The sequence below is a fragment of the Sarcophilus harrisii genome, chromosome 5 (genome assembly GCF_902635505.1).
Source record: "Sarcophilus harrisii chromosome 5, mSarHar1.11, whole genome shotgun sequence".
Lineage (NCBI taxonomy): Eukaryota > Metazoa > Chordata > Mammalia > Dasyuromorphia > Dasyuridae > Sarcophilus > Sarcophilus harrisii.
This window is the reverse complement of record NC_045430.1, coordinates 253923835-253947952: the sequence shown is the minus strand read 5'-3', so window position 1 is coordinate 253947952 and position 24118 is coordinate 253923835. Positions and strand designations below refer to the sequence as shown.

Sequence of the window (24118 nt, the reverse complement as noted above, 5' to 3'; positions counted from 1 at the left end):
AAGAAATGCTGATTTAGATGGAGAAGTTTTGTTGCATTGGAAATAACACTGAATTCATAGTCTGAATTTGAATCTAACCTCTGCCATTTACTACCCATGAACAAAGAGGCTCAGTTTCTTTATTTGAAAAAATGAAAGGAGTTGGATTTGGTGGCCTGTAAATTTTCTTTCAGCTCTAAATCTATTATCTTAAGATACTTGTTCTTGTCTTAAAGGATTTTTAAAAATTTGCTCTGTTTATAGGGAGTGCCTTTATTATTTTTTAATAAATTTTATTCCCCCCCAATTTGATGTTAAAAGAAAATTTTAACATTTTTTTAAAGTTTTGAGTTCCAAATTCTACCCCTCCTCCCTTCCTTTTCCCCCTCTTGAGATGATATGCAAATAGAAGTTTTACACATACAATTATTTAAAACATTTTATATAAAAAGACTCAGATAAAAGAAAAAGAGTGAAAGAAAGTGAAAAAATAGCATGCTTCAGTCTGTCTTTTTCTGGAATTGGATAATATGCTTCATCATTAGTCCTTTGGAATTATCTTGGATCATTTTATTGCTGAGAATAGCTAAGTCATTCACAGTTCTTCTGCATCCACTATTACTCCTATTATGTTTAACTTTTTGCTAGTTCTTACATAACTCTGTATCAGTTCATGTAAGTCTTTCCAGATCTTTCTGAAATCATCCTGCTTGTCATTTTGAATAGCACAATATTCCATTACAACAATGTACCACAGCTTGTTTAACCTTTCCCCAAATGACGGGCATCCCTTTGATGTCTAATTCTTAGCCACCACAAAAAGAACTGCTATAAATATTTTTGTATAAATAGGTCCTTTTCCTTCTTAAAGAAAATTATAATTGGTCTATGTGGGATGGGAACTGATGTAGGGGATCTGGGGCAGGACAACTTTGTGAGAATTAGAGAAGGAAAAAATCCCTTGAAAAAACTTTAGGGCCGATTAGAAGAGTTGATTAATTTCATGTACCTGGACTTGGTCTACTGGGACAACGGAAGGAAGACCATTTTGTCTCTTTAGATGGTTCTAAAAATGACTCGTGTGTGTGGGATGGTTTGAAGATGGGTCCTTCCTTACTGTTGAGAGCCAGGAATACCCAAAGATAGCATCCCTTCTCGTTGTTGTGAGTTAGGAATATATAAAGATGGAGTTTCCTCTTGCTCTTATGAGCCGGGAAAACACAAAGAAAGTGTCCCCTTTCCTAGTTTTAATTAAGCCAAGAATACCTGAAGATGTATCTCCTCTCACTGTGATGAACTAGGAATATCCAAAGATGGGGCCCCCTTTTACAGTTGAGAAATATCCAAAGGTGGCACCTCGGAGCACTGTTATGACCAGGAATACCCTCTTATTCAATAGAAAATATGAAGGTAAATGGGAAATCTCTGAGTCAGCACATCACTAGACATTACTTTTAAACAGTACCTTACAAAATAACTCAATGTGGATAGGTTGTTGCAGGGTTTCAGGAAAATGGAACTTTGCCAGAAACCTGTTCCCAGTCACTAGATTTCCATTCCCAATCTCTACCTCCTCTTTTTTCCATTTCACAATTCTGTGGGAATGGAAAATCCTTAGTTTCTACAGCATGTATGAGACGTTAAAGATGATGGTATTTAGGTTTTTTTTTGCCTCCTAATATATAAATCCTCAGACTAAACAGCTGCTAATGGTTTATCTACCATGAAAGGAGACTTAACTGCAAACATCTGGACAGGAAATGACAAATGGCCCAAATAGCTTCGGTTAGAATGTGGCTTTGGCCACTGGTTTTTCTAGAACCAGTGCCAGGGTTCGGGAGTTGGATGAACCAGTATCTCCCCCCCCCCCCGAGGGTCCTTGGGTTCTTTATGTGGGCCCCCTTGGCAATGACATCATCCAAGTCATCATTTATTTATGGAGTGCCGTGGTCCTTCCAAAATGTTGTCATTATGTTGATAGAAGAGGAAGTGGTGGGGGTGCTGGGGACAGGGAATAAAAGGTAGTGAAACTTTGTGTGGACTTTTTCTGATTTCCACCTCATGCTTTGCAAGTCTCATGACATCCTTTATACAGTTAGTCACTCTGGGAGTTTTTTCTGCTGCCTCCTCTAAGTTGAGCTTGCCTTGAGACACTTGGACCCACTGAGCATTTTCTGTGTCCCTTGTCCATCAGTTATTTTACTGGGTATCTTCCTCTAAATCTCTTGCTATTGGGTGGCTGCCATTGTAACAAATGGATGGCCCATCCAGTATCCCTCGTTCTCTGCCTTTGAGACTGGCTTCCTACGTGGAATTTGTTAACACTGTGCCAAAGCCCGTTTCCACCCACCATTTATACATCTCCTCATTTTCTTGTTGCTGATTCATAATTCTGATTCTCTGAGATTTGTGGTACTTCATGATCCCTAACCACATAATCACTATGGTGGTATTTAGGGTCAGTGCTGAATGACCACCCAATCCCTTGGAATCGGTAACTTGTCTCCTTTGTACCTGTTTTGTTGTATTTCTCTAGGTCGGGTGCGGGTCCGTGTCACAGAGCTCTTTGGAAGTCTGACTCCTTCTCAGGGTGATAATTATTTTTAAAAAAATCCATTAGATTACAAAGAAAACTAATCATTTAAATTACTGCTGTCAAACTATTAAGCAGACAAACAAGTTTATGGACCCTATAAGAGTACCTTCTCTGATGGATTGGGAAAGAGCTAATTAGTTTTCCTCTTGTTTCCAAAAGATTGAGAACTTGACCCATCATTTGCATCCTGCCATTTTTTCTAGTTAGAAAATTGCCTGCCAATTTAGACTTTTGTTTGCCTCCATCAATTTCTAATTATTCACAAATGAGGCCAAAAATAAACCCCCAAACAAGTCTATTGATCCACCCACACATTTTTGCCTCTCTCTTTCCCACATACACACATTCTGATTTGTAGCTCAGGGCATGGGAAAAACGAGGACATTGTTTAAACTGGGTGCTCTGACGAGTGTCTGAGGGATTTATGACTTGCATGAGATGTTACATGTTTATTATTTTAAAATAGACCCTTTAATGTCTTTTGTAAGAATAATTGCCGTTCAGAAGCTTTACTGGGGGTCCATTCGACTCTTCCCAGATCCACTCAAGGCATCCGGAGTAAATGCCCAAAGCCTCGACATCTCTATGGATAGTTTTATCAGGACCCTATATGGGAATAAAAAAGACCACTCAAGCTTCTTGAAAAGCTTCAAGCCAACTGATAATTTGAAATATTTCAAGTGCTAGGGAGAAGAGCTTACTCGTTCATTATGGATTCTTGGAAAATAGCCATGGTTGAATAGCATAACAAAGATTATGTCCCCAGCAACGGCACAAACACATAGGCTGTGTCAACACAGAATGGGCCTGAATAGGTCCTCTTAACAGCCAAGTAAGCTTTTTTGGACCACCCCGAGCCAAGTTCTGAGGGCTAGGTAGGATCACAGAATGGCAGGAGGAATCCCATGTGGGACTCCATTTCCCGTTGGAGCAGAGGAAGGGTCCCTCCGATACTTTCCGGTTCTCAGAATCCGTGAGAATGGTAGCGTAGGATCTTAACAAGCAAAGGGTTTGCCATTTGGCAGCATTTTCCCTTCTTATTTTAAGGCTCTTTAATTTCATTTAATACAAAAAATATTTCTTTCTCTTTCATTTAGTACAAAAAGCATTTGTAGGTACTGATCATGGTAGGTAGACATTAGGGCATAAATCTAGGTCAGAGCTGAAGAAGTAACGATACAGATTTAGAGAAATCAGTATCTTTGGGGGTCTTCCAAATTCTGATTTCATTCAAGAATGGGAGTGTAAGACAAAAGTCAGGATGACTCCTGACCTCAAAGTAGTTTACATTCTAATGCATTTGTGCAGATACAAAAAACAGCCAGGATAATTTGGGAAGGGGGAAAGGCAGAGTAACCCCTGTAAAGGAATCAGATGAGTCTTTAAGGTGGGAGGATGTCCTGCCCATTGCTCAGTACCCAGCTGGCCGTGGCTCCGTATTGGGTTTTGTATGTGTCTAACATCTGCCCTCTCCCGTTAATTTTGGGATAATAAGGGATAGTTGTGGCAGACAGGAGAGTCTGACACAGCCTGTATTTATGACATTGAAAGTCTGTAGATATAACACTAAATGAGACCTTAAAAGTCATCTAAACCAGTGGTTCTCAAAATGTGGTCCAGAGAATTGCGGGGGTCTTTGAAACCCTTTCAGAGGGTCAACAGATTCAAAATTAACTTTTATTTCTAATATGTAAATATCTATAAATATAACCCATATAAATAAAAACTCTTTGATAAATTCTTGATAATTTTTTACTAGTATAAAGATCCCAAAGCACAAGTTTGAGAACCACTGATCTAAAGCAAGCACTCATTTTATAATTTAGGTAACTGAGGCCTAGGGAGCTTCCCCCCCACCACATTGAGGTTCATGGTCTCTTGCATTTCAGTGTTTAGTAAGTAATTTCTGTGGCTTTGACAAATGTGATATTTTAGCACTGATTGAATCATAGGTTTAGATCTGAGAGGTCCTCATGTCTGTTAGAGAAGGAAAAATGAAACTTTTAGAATTTAAATAACTTGCTTAGGGCCACACAGCTGTGAGGTGTCTGGTGGGGAATTTGAATTTGGGTCTGGACCTTAATTGCTACACCAGATGGCCCCCGAATTATGGTTTCCCTAATTTGTCTCTTACTGAATTTAGGAAAGGTCTTTTTAAGTATCTTGAGTCCAAATTTTATATTAAGTCATGAGGCTTAAAAGAATTGGGGGAAAAAACAAGAAGGGGGGAGCACCCTTTGGCATGGAAATACCCTCATTCCACTCTTTCTTAGGTTGTAAGCTCGTTGAGGGGAGGGACTGTTTTTTACCTCCTTTTGAATCCTCAGCACCTGCCACAGTGCCTGGCACATAGTAGGTGCTCATGTTTAACCTATATAAGGTCACTTGCTGTCTTGGGGTAGAAGGCGGGAGGGAGAAAAATTTGGAATGCAAAGTCTTACAAAAATAAATGTTTGCTGATTGTTGGATCTAGGGTCTAGCCAAATTGACTTTCTTTCCCTTCTTCAGATATGGAACACAATCTCCTGTCCCCATCTTTTTGCACTGGCTGTCCTTCCTGCCCAGAACTCCCTCTACCCTTGTTTCTGCTTTGTAGAATCCCTTGGTTTCTTCAGGAGTCAACCAAAACACCGTCTTCTATATGAAGCCCATCTTGTTCTACTCAATTGCTAGTCCCATGTCTCCCTAATTACCTTGTACTAATTTTGTATTTATTCCCTACCTATTTTATGTTCATCTCCATAGAGATGTAATCTACTTGATGGAAGGTAAACGATGAATTCTGGGATTGGCTCTTTCTTAGTATTCAACATAGTATGTGGTCCATAGTAGGCACTTAATAAATGTTTGTTGACGATGATTGATAGACAAATGCCCCCTTTTAAAAGGAAAATCCTAGCTTATGTTTCCTTCTTCAACATTTATCATGAACCTTTGGGGGACCTTCTCCCCTCAAAAGCCCCCCCTAATTTCTGACCAGCACATAGCAGGTGCTTTATAAATTCTAACTTGTCCAGTTTAACAGAAATAATTTTCCTAAACAGTGCTGAGACACAGCCAGGACTAATAGTTCTCTTGTTGGGGAGGTTTTGAATCGCTCATAAATTCTTAGGGGATATTATTATTTAAGGAGCCTGTTGTAACATTCCTGTTATTTGTAGAGATTTTGGAGCACATTTTGTTGTTCTTTATCTATAATCAGTCGCATCAGGTAGTGAGTGATTAGTGCCTATTTTTCAGGAGTCACAAAGGCTCAGTCGTTTAGACCCAGAACATTTATCATAACTATGCCCTCATTCACGATATTAAAAATAGTAGAATCCAACTTGGGAACGGTCTTGCCAATGCTTACGTGGAAAGAAATCTGTAATAAATTCATTTATCAAGCAAAAATAAAAGTTAGAAATAGTGTCAAGCAAAGAGTCCTGAGCCCCGAGTCCTAAGGAGATAATCCTGAGATTTTGAAGGGACCAGGTCAGCCCCTGAGTCACCATATCAAGATGAGGACCATCTGTAACAGCTGAAATCCATTTCCCCCAAGAATCTTCCCCTCCCCAGCTAGCAAGAATCCAGCTCCAGAGCCAGGGGACTGTTTTCAAGCGAAAGCCCCCAACATGCACCAGACTAATTTGGGGTGCCCATTTCCACCGAGTGGACCCAGCCTGTTGCCATTTTCCCTGCTTTCCCTCTAAGCCCCTTCTCTCCAAAAAGCTGGTGGCTTTGCTCCCCGAATGTGTGCTCCAGCTCCTTGTATTCCGAACCTCAAATCTCCAGGGCTTAGCCCAGTGCCTGGAACACGATTAGCACTTAATAAATGCTCATCTATTGACCAAATGGCTGCTGTTAATGGCTGTTTGGTGTGCCTCGGCTGTTTCTCAGTTAGTCCCCTCTCCAAGTCAGTGACTCATCGCGGCTCAAAAGCTTGACTTTTTAAAGGCACCCTAATGATTTCCAAATACAACTGGGCATGGATTAATTAATTAAAGCTAAATCATTTAACACAACAGGTATTCATTTAACAGGAACAGGTTTCTTCACACCTGCTTCCCCTGATAGGGTGGCTGAAATTAAATTAAGTTGAGTCTGTTCAGAGACTTCAGAAAACCAGCCACATGGAATAGAGAGGATCATGGGCTGGTAGCAATGCCCTTTTTGGGGAGTGGGGTAGGTAGGGGAACGTTGCTGTTTGCCTTCAGAGGGAACTTCTCGTCATTAACAATGTCATCAGCATCTGTTGAGATGCCTTTGTTATTTTATTAAAGAAATGTCTCTGTGGGCTTTAAATAAGTGAAGGGAGAAGATAGTTTTGTTTCCAGTTAATCTCCCTTGTCTCTGGAAATTATATTTTGTGTACAGCAATCCTATTCTTTATCGCTTTAATTGAATTTTTGTTGTCCTGACTTCAAGTAGAAATGATCTCAGCAATTCCAGTGGCAGGTCAGTAGCTTCTTCTGTGAACTGGAGTTTTCCCAGGTAACCTCCCACTTCCCCCTTCCTTGCATCTATTTCATGGCTGTATTTTGGGTTTGCCTAGGTCTATACATTGTCTTCTCTCTAGAATGAGAGTTCTGTGGTTTTGCTTCCGTCCCTAGGAGCTAGCACTGAGCCCTGAATCCTAGCACAAGCTTGGCTCTCAGAGTAGGGATGGGGAAGGACTAGGCTGTGATTCCTCTCCTTCAGGTTAAAGAGTTGGGGGGTTTCTTGGAGCCCTTTTTCTCAGGACCCCACAGCCAGGATGTAGGAGAGGCAGGACGTGACCAGGATGTCTTAGCTTTGAGACCCCTTCCCTCTATCCCCAGAGGTCCTCAACCTTTCAGGACCCATTTACACTCTTAAAAATAGCTGAGGATCCCTCCCTCACAAGAACTTTTGTTTATGTGAGTTAGTCTAGCATTATTTACCATATTAAAGATTAAAATGTCTTATTATTATTATGAAAATAGTTCAGACTTCAAAGACCCCCCGAAGGGGTCTCTAATCCACATTTTGAGAACCTCTGCAACTGATGTTTCTCATAGTAGGAATCTGTATAATTGTTTATTGATTATGGAAACCATTTTCCTGGAAACTATTTTGAATTGACCCCTTCCCCTGCTGGAGTCGCAGCAGATGTCTCTTAGGAGGAGGTCACCGAGCTGACATGGTCATAATTCATGGAGTGATGAAGAAAGAGGCTGTGTCCTAATGTTACCCCTCATGTCAGACACTTCCTAAGCAAAGATGAAAATCATGGAGGAGGGCCTGGAACAAGATTCCTCCCCCTCTGGGGGCAGAGTCTCCCTCCCTTCCCCTGGCCAAGGTCTCACTCTCGACTGGATGGTTCTGCCCCTCTCAGGCAGCACTTAGCATGTATTTTTTTTCCTCAATAGTATTTCATTTTTCCAATTACATGTAATGATAGTTTTCAACATTCAGTTTTATAAGATTTCAAATTCATTTTTTCTCCCTCCCTCCCTAAGACAGCAAATGATTTGATATAGGTTACACAAATACAGTCACTTTAAACATATTTCCATATTAGTCAGATTGTGAAAGAAAAATCAGAAACAAAGGAAAAACCACGAGAAAAAAAATAAAACAAAAAAGGTGAAAATAGTCTGTTTTGATCTAGATTCAGTCTCCCAGATTTTGTCTCTGAACATTTTCCTTCCTGAGTCTATTGGAATTGTCTTAGATCGGTGTGTTGCTGAGAAAAGCTAAGTCTGTCATAACTGATCATCGTATAATCTTGTTGTTGTCGTGTATACTGATCGCCTGGTCCTGCTCATTTCACTCAGCATCAGTTCCTGTAAGTCCCTCCAGCCCTCTCTGAAATCATCCTGCTGGTCATTTCTTACAGAACAATAATATTCCCTAACATTCATACACCATAACTTATTCAGCCATTCCCCACCCGATGGGCATCCATTCAGTTTCCAGTTCCTTACCATTGCAAAAAGAGCTGCTACAAACGTTTTTGTGCACGTAGGTCCTTCTGCCTCTTATGATTTCTTTGATCTCATGATCTCCAGTAATAACACTTTGAGCAAAGGGTATGCCCAGTTTGATTGCCCTTTGGGTAGAGTTTCACATTGCTCTCCAGTTCACAACTGAACCAGCAAAGTGGTAAGATCCCCATTTTCCCATATCCCTCCAATGTTTATCATTATCTTTTCTTGTCATCTTAACCAAGCTGATGGGTGGGAGATTTTGTTGTTTTAATTTGCATTTCTCTAATCAAAAGCGATTTAGAGCATTTTTTCATATGACTAGAAATGGCTTTATCAATTAGCATGTATTAAGCATTTATTATTTATCAGGCTCTGTGCTAAATACTGAGTATACAAAGTAAAGGGGTGGAAAGGTAATAAACACATACCTACTGTATGCAGGTACTGCACTAAGCACTTTATAGTTATGTCATTTGATCCTCACAATAATCCTCTGAAGTAGGTACTGTTTTGCATTTTACAGATGAGGAAACTGAGGCAGACAGGTTAAGTTACAGCCAGTAAGTGTTTGAGACAGGATTTGAACTCGGATCTTTCTGCCTCCAGATCTAACCACTCACTGTGCCCTTCCTCTCAGGAGCTCACAATATAATGGGAACACTAACCTGCAAACAGCTGTGTATAAATGAGCCATATACAGGGTAAATTGGGGAGAGCTCTCAAAGTATTTTTTATATATATATATATATATAATGTATATATGTATGTGTGTGTAAATATATATATTATATAATATACATATGTATGTGTGTGTAAATATATATATTATATAATGTACATATGTATGTGTGTGTAAATATATATATATTATATAATGTACATATGTATGTGTGTAAATATATTATATAATGTACATATGTATGTGTGTGTAAATATATATATATTATATAATGTACATATGTATGTGTGTGTAAAAATATATATATTAAACATTAAGAAGGATGGGGTATTTAGGGAGATCTCTCAGAGTTTATATACACACACACACACATATAGACACATATAATGTTAAGGAAGATGGGGCCTTTTGGGGCATTTCTCAGAGTATTATATATATTGTGTGTAATATATTTGTATGCATAATATACACATACATGTATACATTTATATAATGTTAAGGAGGATTGGGCCTTTTGGGGGGGTCTCAGTATTATGTATATAATATATACTATATGTATACATTATATATAATGTTAAGGAAGATGGGGTATTTGGGGGGATCTCTCAGTATTTTATATATATATATATATATATATATATATATATACATATACACATACATACATACACACATTATATATAATGTTAAGGAGGATGGGGCCTTTTGGGGCATCTCTCAGAGTATTTATATATTATATATATTGATACACACACACAGACACAAATACAAACATACACTCATTGTTAAGGAGGATGGGGCCTTTTCTTATGATGTGGAGAGGAGCACAAAGAGAGCCCGAATGGCACCTCCTACATGCTGGGGAAATAGAGGATGCTTGAAAAAGTGGCACACATCTAAGGCTATCACATTGGCGATCGGCCAGGTTATAGCAGGTCCTCTACCCTCTGCCCAGGTATATTTGTATTCTCCTCTGGGGATCGCAATTTAGGAAGGGCATTGACCATCTAGAGGGCATCTAAGAGAGGGCAGCCAGGATGGTGAGGGACCAAAGGCCATGCCCTCTGGGCACCTTTTGAAAGAAGGGAGGGCATTTCACATGAAGAAGGGACGTCAGGGAAGTTGTGACAGTTGTCTTCAATCAGTAGCAATAATTATCACAACAGTCATGCGTTTAGCCCTCTAACCTTGGCTAGGTACTCTGTGTACGGTACTGCTTTTGAGTCTCAAGTATTTTAAGGACTGTCCTGTGGAACAGGGTTATTAGCCTTTTGCATCTTGGCCCCGGAGAGCAGAATTCAGAACCATGGATTTTGGCTGAAAAGAGGAAAATGTCGGGTCCGGAGAGAAGAAAAAGGCTAATTGTGGAAGTTATTTCCTTGCAGAATGTGCTGTGGGGAGGTGTGCCCCCCACTGGAGGTTCTCCAGCAAAAGCAAGCAGCACTTGACGGAGAAGTAGTCAGAGGATGCTCTGAGGTCACTTCTAGCTCTGAGACACAGTGACCGCCTCCAGTCGCCATCACTGATGCCTCACCAGGGAGAAGAATGGACTTTGCCTCTGTCCCTGTTTTCTTAACAAGCATTTATTAAACTCCCGTTATATTCCAGGCACTGTGGTAGCACTTGGGAGATAAGACCAAAAAAACCCAATCAATGTCTCTACCCTCAGGGAGCTTACATGTCAGGGAGACACACACGTATGTAACTTGCAAGGATGGGCTGGACCAGTTATCCCTTTGGTGGCTGATTTGGAAGGAGGATGGAGATGAGAAATACTCTAAGCAGAGAAACTAACCCAACTTCAGATAAGGCACAGGAATACTTTGTGTTTCCTCCTTGTTCCCCTAAATTTTGTCTCTTCTAGGGAGGTGTCAGTCACTTACCAAGATCCCCCAAAGCTCTGTCACTGACTAGGAACTCCGGGGACAAAAATCTACAGCCCCAAGGGGTTACCCCTGGTTTGGGAGCTGGCCTGTCAGCAACTCCTAAGGAGTGACCAGAAGTGATCTGGAAGCCAGGTAGCAGCTCTAATTCTGTTACTACAGTGGTGTGGCAAGCAGTTGGTAATATGAGCGTGATAATAGATGGTGTTTGACCCTTGAGGTCCTCAGTTATGCTTGAGAGGAGTTGGCTTAGAGAATGGGGGTGGGAGGAAGTCCTTGTTTCATTGTGTGAGTCTCTGAACTCCCAGAATTTCTTAAAATGAGCTACTTTCTCACATGTTGTATTGTCTACATTTGGTAGCCATGCCATGTCTGTCTTTCATCAAGCCACTGGTTAATATTTTTAGTAAAAAGCCATAAAGGACAAAGCCCTCAAACCTTGGAAGCCTCTCTCCATGTAGACATTGATCTATTGATCACTAACCCTCTCTCCCTTGACCTTTAAAAAATTAACTGAGTGGAGAAGAAGCATTAGGGAGGGAATAAAGAGCCGACCTCAGAGTCAGGAAAAGCTCCATTTGAATCCTGCCCGGATACGATTATCCTGGGCAAGTCACTTCTAAGTTTTCTCATTGGGAATTCCCAACAACAGTGTAATCACAGATCTGGGCCAAAAGGAACCTAATAAATAAAGGTCTCGGAAAGTTCTCTCTCTTTCTCCTTCTGCTTTTTTTTTAAGCGAATATATTCTTTTTCTAGGATTTTTCCTTTCTATGTAGTCATCCAGGTTCTTTCCCTACCTTTAACTCTAGCTTACCTTTTCTCCTCATTCTCTCCATTCAGATTCTAGATTTAAATCAGAAAAGTAGAGCAAGGTAGAAATGAGTGTCCTTGGATTTTGTCAGCGGGGAAAAAAGACAGAGGAGTAATTTGGATGCAGTTCACCTGTAGAAATCCCAGTCATGCTCCTGTGAGGTTATTATTTGACTTGGAAAGACTTGATACGATTTTGAATTACTTAGCCAGTCATTTTAAAAAATGACAGACTCCTTGGGAACAGCCCCAAAATACTCAGGATGGTGGACCTGATGACAAGCTATTCTCAGAGTCAAGAAGTCCTAGGTTCAAAATTTGCCTTTGACATGCACTGACCAGGTGCCCTCGGAGCTAATGACATGAGCTCTCAGTGCCCCAAGGCAACTCTAGATCTCCTGAGTCTCAGAGAAGGTGCCAATCTGTAGCTAGGTGGTAGCCCATTCACACCACCTCATCTCTTGTGATTCTTGCTCATGGGTTTCTATACGTTCTCCATTGAGAATCCTTTCGACATCTCCTGGCTTTCTGTCCCTTTCTCTCAGGTTCATGCTCTCCCTACCCCTTTAATTTTCATTTCAGATCTCATGTTAATCATAAGCTCAGTGCCAGCGAGCTGAAGTTCACATGCTGCATCAATCGCTCTTAATTATTGAAGATCCTTAGAAATCGAGTTTTCATAGGCCGCATTAGGCAGTTATTCATGTCGTCTGCCTTTATTCTATAGGGGCTTTCAGAGTTGGTATTTGAAAGCCATGTATGGGAGTATGGGTTTCTAAAATATTCATCAGTCAAACTGAAAGTCTAGAAAATGGAGTTTGCAGCATGACTTTCTTACAGAATTAGTCAATCAGTGAGCATTTATTAAGCATGTATTATGCACCACACGCTGCACTAAATAATGTGGCTACTAAGACAAATAGGGACTTGAACCCCACTTTTAAAGAGCTTCCATTCTATTGGGAGAGATTACACACATATAATATATATAATGTAAGAATATATGAGCAAAATGGACAAAACTAATGGTGAAGTTGGGGGAGACACCAATGGCTAATTTCCTGTCTCATTCTTTTCTCTTCCCTTGGACTCCTGCCCACTTAGAGCTTAATCATCAACTCGCTAGCAACTCATGCTTTTTTGTGGTTTATCAAATAAGATAATATTTATAGCTGGCACATAGTAGGTACTTACTTATTCCCTTCCCTCTGTTCCCCTTCCTAGATAGTTGCCCATATCCATGTATCTCCATATGGAATATAGGGAATTGCCCCCAAATCAATCAATCCAGTGGATATTGATTTTTTAAAAATTTATTTTAAATTCATGGAATACAACAAGCATTTCCATAATGTATCATAAAAAGGATGATTGCATTTGAAACTGCAAATCTGTTACGTACAACTTGCTTTCCCTTTTAAATATATGATAAAGTAACAGTATACAAATTCATCAAGAGCTTACGATGTGCCAACAAGAAAAAGAAGCAAAAGAAAAGTTTCTGTCCTCATGGAACTTAGAATCCAGATGGGAGAAGGCAACATGCAAATATATGCAAAGTAAACTATGTACAGGAGAAATAGGAAATAATTAACAGAAGGAAGGCACTGGAATTAAGAGGGGCTGGGAAGGCTTCCTGTAGAAGGTGGCGTTTTACTTGAGATATAAATGTTATGGGCAGTGATTCTTACCCAGCTTTTTGGGTCATTAAACCATTTATTGGTAGGTTTTATGTTTTTGCTGATCAGTCACTGTTTTCTTGAATGGGGCATTTGTGGATAGTATCTTTTAAGAATGTAATAGCTTTGGTGATGCTACGATATTCTCTGTTTTTTCTCTCTGTGTCTGTCTGTCTGTCTCTGTCTCTTTGAATCTGTTTCTCTCTCCATCTCTGTCTTTCTCTTCTCCCCCCTCCCCTTTGCATAGGATCTCAATTTTTGTCTGTTTTTCCTCTCTCATCAGATCCCAGAAGAATGATTTTCATAATGAAGGATACATCCTGGAATTAGATTGCTGTTCCTCCCCGGACCACCTGACCGACCAAAAAATCATCCCAAATTTCATTAAGAAAGTAAGTACCCTGGCCAGGAAACATCTGATTAGATGTCACATATACGCTGTAGCTGTGACTGAGTAGATCAGGACTGAGCAGATGCCAGAGGGCAGGAGGAAAATGCCCTGGAATTTCTCCTCCACTCTTAGAGGATCAGGCCAGATCAGGGCTGGGGCCAACTAGAGTTCAATCTCGGGGTGTTGGGTACAAAATAGAACCATGGAAACTGCTCCGTCTGCAGGACACGTGATCCTGCCACCTCCCTGGAGGGCAAGGCTGATAATGTCTAATGATTGATGGAATGTAAACTTTCCGAGGTCAGAGACTATTTCATTTATATCTTGTATACCTGGTATGCAATAGGCGCTTAATAAATGTTGAATTGGGCAATTTCGCAGTTAGCTGGGGACATCTAGGTAGAATAATAGATTGAATGCTAGACCTGAAATTAGGAAGACCTGAGTGCAATTTGAATTTGAACCAAATATTTCCAGTGGGCTGGAGCTAATAGTGTGTTTCGCTTAATTATAACTTCAAATAGTGCAGATTTAGATGCTTTGTGGGATTCATTTTCCACATTAATCAGAACCTCCCTATATCAGTAAGCTCGGTCCTGGAGGATACAGATAGAAAGGTGAGTTAGTCTCTGCCCTCCAAAGGCTTAAACTCTCCTGCGCCATCCTGCCATTCAGGGGACCCAGGAGTTCTGAGATGTTGCCTACTCTCTCTCCAGCTGGGCTAGAGATGCTCCTGGTGTTCTTAGCTCCCCTGTGGGGACTTTCCCTCCTACAGGCACCCACTCCTCCCGGAGGATGCTGACGCTGGGTTTTAGCCTCCGCACTAATTTCACACTTCAGCAGTGTGCTATAGGAGTAATCACTCACGTCGGAGTCGTTGGCAGGTGCGCCAGGAGGGCCGACGACCGGGTCTGTTATTTGTAAAAGTGAAGATTACGGTCCTGCTTTCCTACATAGAGGCCGCCAGCCAGAATGAGTCCTCCTCCGGTGTTTCTACAAATCATTTTTCTATCTGTCGAGCGCGCTGCTCTCAGAATTTTTGCAAATCAAGTACTTTCATTTTCCACTTTCTGAGAATGGAATTTGGTTGGGGACCTGAGTAATAAGGGAAAATGCTAGAAAAGAGTTGTTGAAGAAGGTCATAGGTCGCTGTGTTTTTTGGAGAAGCAATGGATGGGATGGGGCAGCGACATTAATGGCTAAACTAGTAAAATACAATTTTGTAAAATTTTGAAAAATGTTTGGGGATTTTTTGTTGTTATTTTTGTCTTAGCCAAACTGGAACATTGCTCGGCTGATCCCATCTGACTAATAGGACAGACATTAGTTGGGAAGATAGATTAATGCAGTGTTTTTGCATGGTCTGAGCCTGACAGGTTAAAGTCACTTTCCTGTCTCCTTGATTCCCTGACTTAAAGTTAGGGTTAGGGCAGGAGAGGAACTGGATAACACATGGGGAGACAGGATGAGGATCCAAAAGGATCTTGGCAGGCTGGAGCAAGGAGCTGAGTCTAATAAGAAGAAATTCATTGTTATGTTTGCTTGCTTTTTTCTTTCTTTCTCATTTTTTCCCCTTTTTGATTTGGTTTTTCTTGTGCAGCATGATAAATGTAGGGATGTATATATAGAACTGCTATATTGTATTACTTGCTATCTAGGGAAGGGGGTGAAGAGGAGGGAGAAAAATTTGGAACAAAAGGTTTTTCAAGGGTGAATATTGAAAACTATCTTTGCATATATTTTAAAAACAAAAGGCTGTTATTTAAAAAAATAAAATAAATATGGGGGGAAAGAAAAATGTCATCCATATCTAGAAAGAGAACTATGGAGACTGAATGTAAAAAAGAAGAAATTCCATGAAAGTCAATGTAAAGTCTTATACTTGGACTCAAGCAATAAATTTCAAAAGTTTTGGCTGGGGAAGTCATGGTCGAAGGTGCTTTGTTGAAAAAGATCTTGGGATCTTTCATTGAGATGCTCAGGGGCAGGCATTCAGCAGCCCCCAAACTCTACAAATGTCAGTCATTTACTCTGTCAAATTTAAGTCTTCTCTTAAATCTGCACAGAACGATGCTCAGCTTAATCCTATGCAAAAAGCATTTACTGAGTGCCTACTATGTTCCAGGTACTGTGCTAGGGACACAAAAAGAGGTTAAAAAAAGCAGTTTGTGCTCTCAAAGAACTTATGCTCTTGATGTGATGATCTTGAGGTCTGCAGATTTTTTTTTAATTTTGTGGTTCATTACTTGTGTTCTCAGTGGGAGGGGCAGGGGGAGTGAGAGATGGAAGAAAGAATCAGGAGCTCAAAATTTAAAAAGAAAAGAGTGCTAAAAGCAAATAATGAAATTAAAAAAAAATAAGTTTTGTGGTTGTATACTTAGAGCCTAGCACTGTTAGGTGCTTAATAAATGCTTGTTGTCTAGGATTGGAGGGTGCTAAACATTCTGTGTGGATTAAAAGGAGGCAGACAAACCCAGCCTGTTCATACTTGGACCTTTCTCTTCCCTGTGTGTTACTTCAGCCCACTCCTCTCATTTCATAATTGGAACAACGTGCAAACTTAGGTTTGATGTAAGGAAAAACTCGAATAATTAAAAAAATTAGCAAGTGACACGGGTTGCCTGAGGGGACATCTTTGGACAAAGGCTGGATGGAGAAGAGATTCTTAGTCTACCATGGGTCAGATTAAGTAGTTTCTGAAAGCAGCCAGGTGGTGCAGGGTTTAGAATTCCACACCTGGAGTCAGCAGGACTCATACTAGCCGGGTGACTCTGGGGAAGTCACTTTACTCTGTCTGCCTCAGTAAAAAGGGCTGGAGAAAGAAATGGAAAATCACTGCAGTATTGAGTATGCAGGGGCTGCCTAGAAAACCCCAGATGGGTTCATCTTAGATGTGACTAAACAGAAAAGGCAGCCCCTGAGCACCCCTCAATTCTGGGAATCTGGGCCACCTGCCTTATGTGTGACTGCCTTTCATTGGGTTGGTGATCAGGGCAGAGATAATTGTAGTATCTTTGAATATACATATATATATATATATCATAATTGTTGTCTCATTGAATTTATTTATATATACATATATATCATAATTGTAATCCCTTTGAATTTATATATATATATAAAATAGATGTATGTATGTAGGGGATGGACAGGCAGGTCGGGGTAAGGCGTACCACGGTCACTCCTTTCTGCCTCTAACTGGCCTTTTTCCAGCATTTGTGGTCCAGACGTAAATCCGGCCAGACCGTGTTACATGTCTCTTCTACCTGTCGTCAGGAAGTTGGAGGATGTTCTTATGATCTGTTTCTGGGTTTAGTAGTGGGTGCTTAATAAAAAGTCTATTTCTTTAGAATCTTACTAAATAGCATCTCCTAGAGGAGGAAACCTTTCTATGTTGTGGGGATGTTGTATTGTAGAATGGGAGCCCGTGCTTCCCTGATGATCGGGGGCACATTATTCACACCCAGTGGAGATGCACCTGTGAACAATTTAGAAAACAATGCATAGGTTGTTTTTATAACAGTTCATATTACTTATTACTTAATTCTTATATTGAAACATATTATATATATAATATTTATATTATTTAATACTGCCTTTGCCATTATCCACTTCTTGAATTTAACTAATTGACTTGTGAAATTTCTGCAGCACCTTTGGGAGAAAGGTGATAGATAGGTGTGAGCTGGTAGTTTTCCACTAGAAAATATGGAAGATACTGAGGTCTAGACCTGCTAATCAGTTTTCTCTAAATGTCGAAATTTAAGAGAGGGAAGTGGATGGGGACGTATGGAGATTTTCTGCTGCTTTGGCCCATGGCTGTTGGGTTCATTTCATGAAGAATGGTTAAAAGGAGATGGAACTTGCCTCCTCTTGACCCTCAGACCATGATAGAGCTCCTTCCTTCCCTTTCTCTGCTTGATGGACATGGGATGGATGAACTGAGATCTTCCTGCTTGTTTTTGTCCGTTTTAGAGTATTTCGGGGCTGATCAGAGGTGATCCTCACCTCCTTTTTCCTTTCCTCCGCTGGTGGAATAACTGAGAAGAGAAGGGAGCCCTAGCCCCTCTCTCCAAAGTCAGCAACTCTCCTCCATCGTAGAGAATCTCGTGCACGTGTGAATAGACCTAGACAGACATTGGAGCTTGTAGCCCCCAGTGATGGGCACATTTACAGAAATTAAATGTACCCAAAAGGATTCATATTTTCATTTTAATTGCTTAATGAATAGCTCGGTCCCTATTTCTATATAGTGGTGACACTGGTTAATTGCTATTCCGTTATGAGAAAATGATCCCAAGTTAGTGGCTGCTGTAGCTGGAAGTCATTACTCTTTATCTGGGTCATTATTTTGTGTGAAATTATGACTTGTAGCTCTGACAAAGAAGCCTCTCTGGATGAGATGGTAATTAACTCATTTTGTCACTGTACGTTCTGTCTGTGCATCTACTGCACATCAGATAGAAACTGGAAACCATTGGGCTTTTTTTCCTTGAGAGAACAATGTCGTAGTATTATTTTTCTCAGCAAATGTTTTAAATTAGCCGAACGCTTGGGTAACAGAGGGAGGGAGGGGAACAAGAGGGGGTGTCAGTGTTTCCCACAACGAGGAAAACTAGTTTCTGTGTCATATAAAATTAGCACAATGTTTGATTTTCTGGCCCCTCCTTACCCTTATTCTTGTTCCACCCCCCCCCCGGCCCCCAGATTGAGGAAGGGGATTATGGAAAGATGCCGGTATTCCTTTAAATGTGGTCCAGCGATTGCATTTAACTGTCAGGGGCAACACAATATTTAGCTCCAGAGGAAGCTGGTCAAATTAAATCTGGGTAAAAGCCTCCGGGTTTTTACTGTTCCCGCCTTGTTGTGTTTCATTCCCCCTGTTCCTTCTGCAGATGACTTCAGGGGGCCACCAAATGTTCAGTGCCAGGCTTGGGCACAGACATGGAGAGAGTCTTCCAAGTCTTGGAGAAGATCCTCCTGGGAGGAGGAAGGCTGGGAAGGTTTTGGAGGCAGAAACCGCACTGAATGAATTCCTGCTTAAGGAAGGCTTGGGAACGGGATTGAATCTGGATTTCATTCCGTTCACTTTAGCTACAGAAGTAGCCCGTACTTGCCTCTTGTAGGAGGCCCCATTCTAGGTGCCAAAGGCTACGATGAATTAGTCCCTGTCCTCCAAAAGCTTCCGTTCTGTGATATCCACAGACAACTAAATGCAAGATATAAACCCCAAAAGACACAGTAATTGGGGGGGGAGGATGGAAATGTGGGGGCCATGAAGATCAGAAAGTGTCTTTTTAGGAGAGGGCCTTGGAGCTGGACCTGGAAGGGAGGGAGGCTGGCAAGGGGGTGGGAGTGGGAGTAGAAAGGGGGAAAAAGGCAGATACTGAAAACAGTATGCTAGTCGGGCTGGAGTAGAGAGTACTTGAGGGGAAATAATGTGAAATCATCTCAGAAAAATGGTTGGAACTACCTCGCATCATGGAAGGGTTTTACCTACCAAAGAGATTTTGCATTTTGTTCTGGAAACAATAGGGAGCCGAAGCTGCCTCTTTTTTTTTTAAATAAATTTTATTAATATATATTTTAATTTTTATTATTATTTTAATAATTTAAAATTTTAATTAATTTAATGTAAATACATTTTATTAGTATTTTGGTTTTTATTATTAATTTTATTAATACATTTTACCTTGTATCTCTGTCCTTATTCCCACTGAGAGAGCCATTTTGTGAAACAGAAATTTTTTTTTAAGAAAAATGAGGAAAAAGAAGTCAGCAAAATTAATCAATAAATTAAAACCACTTAAAATTATAAGCCATGTTCCATAACCGTGTACCTGGCCCTCTCCCCCATTCCCATACCCTCCTTCATCTCAAGTATCTCCCAATATCTATTCTTTGGGGCTGAAGCTATACTTATTCATTGTAATTTTGTAACGCTCATCTTCAATAGTTTTGTTGTTCTTTCCAGTTACGTTGTTGTACTCCTTTGTATATTGCCTTATTGGAAAGACTCTACCCAGTATGCACTAATTCAAGTCTTTTTGTGCTTCTTTGCATTCATCATATTTATCATTTCATTTTTTGTGTTTTTAAATACTTTGTTTTCCCAAAAAATTTAATTTAATAATAATATTAATATATAGAGTAAAATCATTGATTTATAAATATATAAATGATATTAATATATAATGATAATAGTTTAAATTCCCAAGATTTTTCTGGTCCTTCTGGAGGGGGCAATGTTCTTACTCTAGCCAGAACTGACCAGCACATATTGAAGAGGAAGCTAAAGCTCATTATTGTTGTCAAAGTGGGGACTTTAGATCAGGACCTCAGAAGGCTCATGTTAGGTATAATCCCCCATCTCTTTTTTTTTTTTTTTTTTTTTGCTGAGGCAATTGGGATTAAGTGACTTGCCAGAAAGTGTTAAGTGTTGGAGGCTGGATTTGAACTCGGGTCCTCCTGACTTCAGGGCTCTGTCTACTGTACCATCTGCCCACCCCTAATATCCTCATTTTTTAGTAGGAAAAACTGGTTGCAAAGTTTGCCTTCGGTTGGCTGAGGAATGGGATGGCTCTTGCCTTACCAGCTCCTCCACTACCTGGCTAAGAACAGAAAACTTGGCCTTTAAAATGCACTTTTTCCTTGGGAGTCGGGGAAGAATGATGTGATGTCTTGTGGGAGGGCATTGGTTGTCCCATTAGCGAGTCGCCCACATGACAAAGGAAGCCATGAGGCTGAGGAAGCCTGACCTTCCCAAAGCCAGCCGGGGATGCTGAGGGAGTCCTCGCCTAGAGAGGGAGCTCCAGGGATTTTCCCCACTGGCACGAGAAGGAACAGCTGACGGATCCCCAGGATGGGGAAACTCTGCCCACTGCTGAAGTCATCATCAGCTCCCCGCCCGGTGACCTATGGTGGCGACTCTGGTTTCTGCAGATTCATCCCAGAGGCCTAACTTTAATTGAGGTGAAGCGTCCATTCACTTCAAGGAAAGTGATGTTTAACCCTCTCTCTTCCCTTGATCCTTCTGGGAACTGCTCGATGATGCCAAATGTTCAGAAAAGCAGACTCTTGGGGGAGGAGCAATTTGGGTCTTGGTTCTGACGCTAAGGGGTGACCTTAGCCCCCTCAGTCAGTCTCTTTGGATCCCCAGTTCTCACCTGCACCATGAGGACCTGATGACCTTTCCTGCCTAGAAAGGTCATGAGAATACCCAGGAAAGGAGGAAAATCCTCTGCCCCTCGGTGGGGGGTGGCTGAGTAAGGGATGGAATATATGGCATATTGTTGTTCTGTAAGAAATGACCAGCAGGGTGACTTCAGAGAGGCTGGAGAGACTTACAGGAACTGATGCTGAGTGAAACGAGCAGGACCAGATCATTGTTCACGGCAACAGCAAGATTATATGACAATCAGTTCAGATGGACGTTTATCTTGTCAACTGTGAGATGATTCAGGCAGTTCCAATGGTCTTGTGATGATGGAGAGTCATCTGTATCCAGAGAGAGGATTATGGGGACTGAGTGTGGACCACAATGCAGCATTCTCACCTTTTTGTTGTTGTTTGCCTGCCTTTTTTCCCCTTTCTCATTTTTTTTTCCTTTTTGATCTGATTTCTCTCATGCAGCATAATAATTATGGAAATATGTATGGAAGAATTGCACAGGTTTAACCTAGATTGGATTACTTGCTGCCTAGGGGAGGAGGGAAAGAGGAAGAAAAAATTGGAACACAAGGTTTTGCAAGGGTGAATGTTGAAAACTATCTTTGCATGTATTTGGAAAAACAAAATGCTGTTTTAAAAAAAAAAGTAGGCTTCTGAAGCAAGGAATCCATTCAGCTGTATTCTCTTTTTTCCACCCGGAGGCTTCCTTGTTATTAGTTATTATTGAATGCTGTTCAAGTCTCAGATGCTTGGAGAAGTGTGGCCTCTGAGTTTGGCGCTGGCTCTAGGTCAGATGTTTTATTTTTTTAAGATCAGAGGCTCTTGAATAACCAGATGGCACAGAGTACCAGGCCTGGAATCAAGAAGTTCAAATCCTACCTCAGACACTAGCTGGGTGGTCCTGGGCAAGTCAGTTCACTTCCTGCCTCAGTTTCCTCATCTGTAAAATGGGGGTAACTGCCAGGTTATTGTGAGGATTGAATGAGAGAACACTTTTGCAAGTGCGGTAAATAAACCTTAGCTCTTGTCTGTAAGAGGTGTCTGTGATCCTGTGACCTAGTGAGCGATCCAGGGGGCCAGCTGAGAAGGGGGGGGGGTGCATCAGTGACGAGAAGGAATGGGGGGCTAGGGTTGGGAGAGGAGGGAGCACAGAGGACACTCATGGGCTTCTCTGGTGCTAGAAATCCTCAGCAATTAGCAGCACTGAGTCTGGCAGGGAAAGGGAGGGGGAAAAGATGTAGATAGCTTTAAGTGTCCATTTTGAGGAATCAGGAGAATAAAGGTGAGAGAAATTGGGAATGTGAGCAGTGCTTTTTGGTGACTTTTTTTTTTGGATCCTTGCCCCCCCCTTTTCTCTTTCTCTGTCTCTCCTCCCTATCTCTGTCTCTGTTTCTCTGTCTCTTGTGTCTCCTTCCTCTCTGTCTGTCTCTGTTTCTCTATGTGTCTGCCTCTGTCTCCCCCTCCCCCTCCCCTTCTCATCTGGTTTTTAAGCTCTCCTAATGGCCGGCTTCTGTACGGTCCCTTTGCCTCATCTCTGGCATCCTCAGCGGCTGCTAATAGATTCTGAAATTAAATCAGCTGTTTTTCTGTTGAGTGGTTTTCCTAGTGGAGAGGCCTGGTTCTTCCCCAAAGCTCTCAAATCTGTTTAGAAATATGTTTTGTGTTTCCTTTGTAATGGTCGCCATTGGATCCCGTGTTTGGAGCTGGAAGGGCCTCGGAGATCCTGCAGCCCAAGTGCTTCATTTACGGATGAGGAAACTGAGTCTTAGAAGAGTTGAATGGCTTGTCCAGGGTCATGGGGGAAGAGCTGACATTGGTCCTTTGAGTCCGGAGTGGGCACTCTTAACACTTTCAAAGGTCTAATTAAATGCTTTTGGATTCCATCGTTCATCATTAGTTTCCTTGCACACATTTCTCCCCACTTTTTCCCCTTGGATCCGAACCCTAAGATTGGCCCAGAATTCCGGCCCAGAGGAACAGACAGGTCCAGGCTTCTAGGGGTTCCTTCACACCCCTGGAGCTTGGGTCCCCTCTGGCTTTCTGGCAGAGCGCTGAGACTCTTTGGCCATTTTTGTTTTTAAGACAGAAACGTTTCTGTAGATCAGCTCAGCTTCTCTCACCACCTTCCCTGATATACTTTTTAATGATGTGACTATGTTATAATTCCCTTCCAGAGAAACAGAACTTGACCATGTAAAGTTTTAGGATTTTATGGCTTCATAATATTCTGGGTGTTTTTTTTTCTCCTTTTGGACACCAGCCTGCAAAAATATGTCTTATGAAATAATAATAAAAATAAAAATAGCTTAAGGTCAGTAGGAAAAAACCCACCCACTAACAACTCATAAACTCTTGGGGCTCTTAAAATGCCACAAAGCAAAGGCAGAGTGGCCAGTGGCTCAGTGGGAAGTCTTTGCCTTATCCGGGTTCTCTCTCTCATGGATTGGCCAACAGGCAGCTCAAGCCTCCTTTGGTCATTGTTTGAGTTCTGATGGTTCAGAGTGAGTCTAAATAGCAAGTGTTCTGTTTTAACCAGAAACCCTGAGGAGCTAACCCCCTGCCCCAGTGATTTTTTTTGACTCGGTAAAATTGCCTCATTTCTTACCTAGCCTTAATTGGACAATTGCCTCAGTCAAGAAGTAAAACTTTATTTTTTTGCTGAGACAGTTGGGGTTAAATGACTTGCCCAGGGTCACACAGCTAGGAAGTATTAAGTGTCTGAGGGCAGATTTGAACTTGGGGCCTCCTCCTGACTTCAGGACTGGTGCTCTATCCACTGAGCCACCCAGCTGCCTCAGAATTTTAAGTTTAAAAGGCCCAGGTCTCCTACTGCATCCGGGGCCATGTATAGTTGTCCTGATCTGCATCTGGCCATGGCTCTGGAGGGGAAGGTCAGGCGGGTGACCTTGATGGGCCCATCTCACTTAAATCCACTTCCCTTGCACATCATGGTCCTCTCTGAGAACAAAGATCCCCAGTCCTTGAACCAAGGAAACCG

The 24118-nt window shown here is 41.3% G+C and overlaps 1 protein-coding gene across 4 annotated transcripts in view; it reads left to right on the top strand.

Annotated features, from left to right (window-relative positions):
- The window catches only part of RFTN1 (raftlin, lipid raft linker 1), a 174326-nt gene that overhangs the window by 78836 nt on the left and 71372 nt on the right, over positions 1 to 24118 (top strand). For all 4 annotated transcript variants that reach the window (XM_031940306.1, XM_031940302.1, XM_031940304.1 and 1 more), the window contains exon 4: positions 13843 to 13951. In XM_031940306.1, coding sequence (XP_031796166.1) covers positions 13843 to 13951 — 109 coding nt within the window. The remainder of the gene's footprint in view (positions 1 to 13842; positions 13952 to 24118) is intronic.